The sequence below is a fragment of the Desarmillaria tabescens genome, assembly GCF_030435595.1.
Source record: "Desarmillaria tabescens strain CCBAS 213 chromosome Unknown EV420scaffold_55, whole genome shotgun sequence".
In the NCBI taxonomy this organism is placed as follows: Eukaryota; Fungi; Basidiomycota; class Agaricomycetes; order Agaricales; family Physalacriaceae; genus Desarmillaria; species Desarmillaria tabescens.
The window spans coordinates 331,000-334,741 of record NW_026848354.1 but is presented as its reverse complement, the minus strand read 5'-3'; the positions used below and the strand labels follow the sequence as shown (position 1 = coordinate 334,741).

General features: G+C 41.4%; 2 protein-coding genes across 2 annotated transcripts; both read right to left on the bottom strand.

Moving 5' to 3' along the window:
- Window positions 1-128: 128 nt before the first annotated feature.
- On the bottom strand, window positions 129-1,587 carry EV420DRAFT_1484775 (uncharacterized protein; the record flags this gene model as incomplete). The annotated part of the gene is made up of 9 exons (XM_060470115.1): window positions 129-207; window positions 281-476; window positions 527-648; window positions 676-733; window positions 788-827; window positions 934-1,014; window positions 1,066-1,139; window positions 1,189-1,334; window positions 1,358-1,587. 9 exons carry the CDS (start codon window positions 1,585-1,587, stop codon window positions 129-131), a joined length of 1,026 nt encoding a protein of 341 aa, XP_060325078.1.
- Window positions 1,588-2,411: 824 nt separating this feature from the next.
- On the bottom strand, window positions 2,412-3,505 carry EV420DRAFT_1648988 (uncharacterized protein; the record flags this gene model as incomplete). Its single annotated transcript, XM_060478236.1, has 3 exons — window positions 2,412-2,818; window positions 2,883-3,315; window positions 3,371-3,505. 3 exons carry the CDS (start codon window positions 3,503-3,505, stop codon window positions 2,412-2,414), a joined length of 975 nt encoding a protein of 324 aa, XP_060325077.1.
- Between the last annotated feature and the right edge of the window lie 237 nt (window positions 3,506-3,742).

Sequence of the window (3,742 nt, the reverse complement as noted above, 5' to 3'; positions counted from 1 at the left end):
GCACCTATTCCTGCAAAGGGCTGTCAGCCCTTCTCAAAAAAGCAATCATCGGTTGACTTGAGAGGATAGCAGCAGAGCTTGTCGATTTAGTCTTCGTGGTGATGATCACTTTCTCTGAAGCCTTTGTTCTAGTTCTTCTTTGGCTTTGGCGTTTTCAATTCAGGTTTCAGGGTGGTGTCTTTCTCTTTGAAACAGAGGATGAGGAACCTGACACCAGCACATGGATTATAAATTTAGACTAGAAAAAAAAATAAAACCCACAGGAAAATAAAACGTCCACTTTATTATCTTGTTTGGTGGCAATTTTCTTCTCCTAGGTGTCGCCTTTGTTTCCTTTTGTTGCCTGGCCTTTGTTTCTGCCTTCTTTGTCGTCTTCTTCTTTGATGATATACAGGGTTTTGATTTTTTAGACTCTTGTTTCGCAGATGTCTTCTTGGCAGGTATCGAGTTATTTGCATCCTCCACTGCCTTTAAAGCTTATATCCAAGTAAATAGACTGTCGAATAGATATAACAAAGGTACTCACCTTTCTCTCGCTTTTCCTGCATTTCAGCAAGAATCTCCATTTCCTTGTCATTCTTTGTCCTGGCCTTTGGTTTGCTACCTGACCCGTGGAGCTTCAAGTTGAGCATTTCCTGCTGCCTCCACCTACTTTCAGCTAATTTCCAAAGTCACCTTGTCTCCAATGCTGTTACAAGTTTTTCCAACCAACCATGGAAATTCACCAAGGGATCTGTAAACTCGAAAAAATCACCATTGAAAAGTAGTTAATCATCCAGGTCTCCACCATGGTCACAGATTTCATCTTCAGCTGATTGTCTTGAAGCCTGGATAGTCAAGTCTAAGGATTCACTATAACTCCCAGATGAAGGAACCAGTAAAACTAAATAGGATTAGAATTTGAACTGCCAACTGAACATAGGAAATACTCACTCTAACATTATTATCATATGAGCAAAATGCAAGCACATGACTTTCAAACTGGAAAGCAAGTACGATCTTGAATTTACGAGTCTATCACAAATTGAGTATATCAGGATGCATATAACGAGATAGAAATTAGACCTTTTTATCAACTTTACATATAGTTTCGAACCAGTCATTGATAGTGTAGATGTTGGGAGAGCAATGCGCTAGGACTTGAATCGATATATGTCAGCTTTGAGAGATGTAAAAACAGGATGATACGTGCATGAAGAATGACTTCCTTCAAGTCTAAGCAGACAAGCCTGGGATGCTTAAAAACATTCTGAAGAACTAGACCAGCAGTTTGACAAATATCCATCTCCTTCTCAGTCCCTTCCAAAGTTTGGTGTAGTGTAGGTACAGCATAGCTTGATGGAAAGATTGTAGTGACATTTTATCTCCTCGGGTAAGATGAGCCATAGACTTGGTCAGAGGAAAGACCATTCCTTGCTTAGTGACTTCTACCACATGTTCTGGCAGAGCAATTGTACCATTCTCCTCCTCCTCTTTAGCATCAACCCATAGCTGAAGTATATCCAAAGAGAAAGATTTTCTATGACTGTACTCAATAAAATCTTTAATGACCCAGTAGAAGAAGAACAGTTCCCGAACTTCAGGCATTTCAAAGGAGATCAGTGGGTGATTGTAGTGGACAAAGTTGAACTTGCCAAATTTAGAACACTAGATCAACCCAGATACCAAGTCTGATCATCTTTAGAATTTAATTCAGAGGTGCAGTTTACTCAGAAGGAGGGTTTAAGATCATAAATAACTAAAATATATCTTTGGAGGTACATGCAAATTATCCAATGTTAGCTATGTGGCCCCCCAGTGCACTGAAATTCAAATGAAAAACTGTTGGAAGACTTAAGCCTTGTGATGATGCTCAAGACACTTGATAAAGACACTAGCAGCGGCAGCTTCTGTTGGGGCACTAATGTTAAGAACAATAGCATCGCTTGTACTTTCTCCTAATCATAGACTGAGGTGAGCCACTTTTGCACGTCCACGATATTCGAAGGGTCTTCATGGTTTGAAATATGACTAGAATTATGGTTTCGTGTTGAACAGTGGAGATGGCTGCTGGGTGAGGGTGGAGGCAAGGGAAAAGGTTGAGGCAGTCTCCTTATTGTGCTAGGAAGTGATTTGGAAACTGCTGCTGATGGCATTGATAAAGAAAATGGAAGACCAGAAAAAGTAGTAGTCAGAGATGGAGTTATAGGTACTGATTCAAGCAATGGTGATGGGGAAGAGGATGGAGCAAAGAAAGCTGCTGTCAGTACTGATGGGGCCTGTGCTTCTTCTTCCAGTAGAGTCGGTGTTACAGTAAGAGGTGACACTGAGGGTGAAGAGTGAGCAAATAAAGCGGTAGAGGCTGAGGCCTGCGCAACAACAGGTGAAGAGGTACTACAAGTTCAAGACCCATTGAAGTAAGTAACTGTGTGCTATAACTGCAGCATACTCTGCTCCCAAGATAACGTGTGATTATCAGTAGCAGTGGTGGTTCCTACTATGTTGGTTTCATTAGAGAGTTCATTGGATGACGTAGTAGCAGCAGTAGTGGTTACTACTGAGTTGGTTTCGTTGGAGAGTTCATTGGATGATGTCATGATATCATTAGTGGATGTCGAGGTGTTATTAGTTATATCATCAGCGGAATCATCATTATCGCTGGTCAATGCAGCAGGAGGATGAGGACAGTCTAAATGGCATTCTGGACATGGCCTATCATCATTACTATGTTGACCAAACAGTGTCTGGAGAGGTGTTTGGAGATCGTAAAGGACGTGGTATGTGAAGCAGGAATGCACTTGGCCATCCCCAAGTAATCCATTGAGGCGATATTTTGTGCCTGTTAATAAAATGAGTGAGTTTATATTCTTAGAAGAGTAAAGAGAGTAACAATGCTCACGTACCAATAAGGATTATTGGTGTCCTGTCTTCAGAATTAGCGAGAGCAGGTAAGCATGCGAGTTTATTCAGCGTTTCAAGAGTAATGTCGTATTGCTGGATTTGAGCATCTTTGATAACAGCACCTAAGCTTGGATTTGACTTTTCAGGATGAAGAACCGTGAATGGCATTAATGTGAGAGCAGGAAGCTGAGCAGGAAGTGGAGAAAGGCACCAAGGCTGCATTTGCATATTATTCGCATTGATGTGGGCTGCGAGATGGCTGTACAGTTGATCCACAACTGGGCGATTAAGTTCAGCAATAGAAAAAGTAATATCAAATGTGAGATTATATTCCTGGAGAGTGGTGATATTTTCCGCAAAGATGTTTGATGATAATCGTAAGTGGTTGCGGGTTCTGGGAACATAAGGATCATTCACGTCGGTAATAGTGCCATCCTGTATTGAAAATTGCTTAGCTTGAATAAATGAGTATGTTTGTTTAGTTACTCACATATATTGGAATCAAAAGTACAAGAAATTTCTGTGCATAGAGCCCAGAGACTGAATCTTGAATAGGACCATTAATACGATTGGTTTTTCCTGATTTCGCAGGTCGACCACCATTTGCTAAATGGCAAGAACTCATGTTCTGCAATGCTGCAAAGGCAGTAACATTTGTTCGTCTATGTCCATTGACTCCAGAGCTGCTTGCTGAGCAGTGACAGATCCATCTCTGGGAACATTGATTCATGTGGTCATGACAGAATTTGCAGAAGCAGGCATTGGTGCATGTCGCTGTGCTGCTTCGATGCATCTGGAATTCGTAGTTCCTGATGGATTGGGAATATGGCTAGGTGACTGCCACGGTGGATTGGTGGATGAA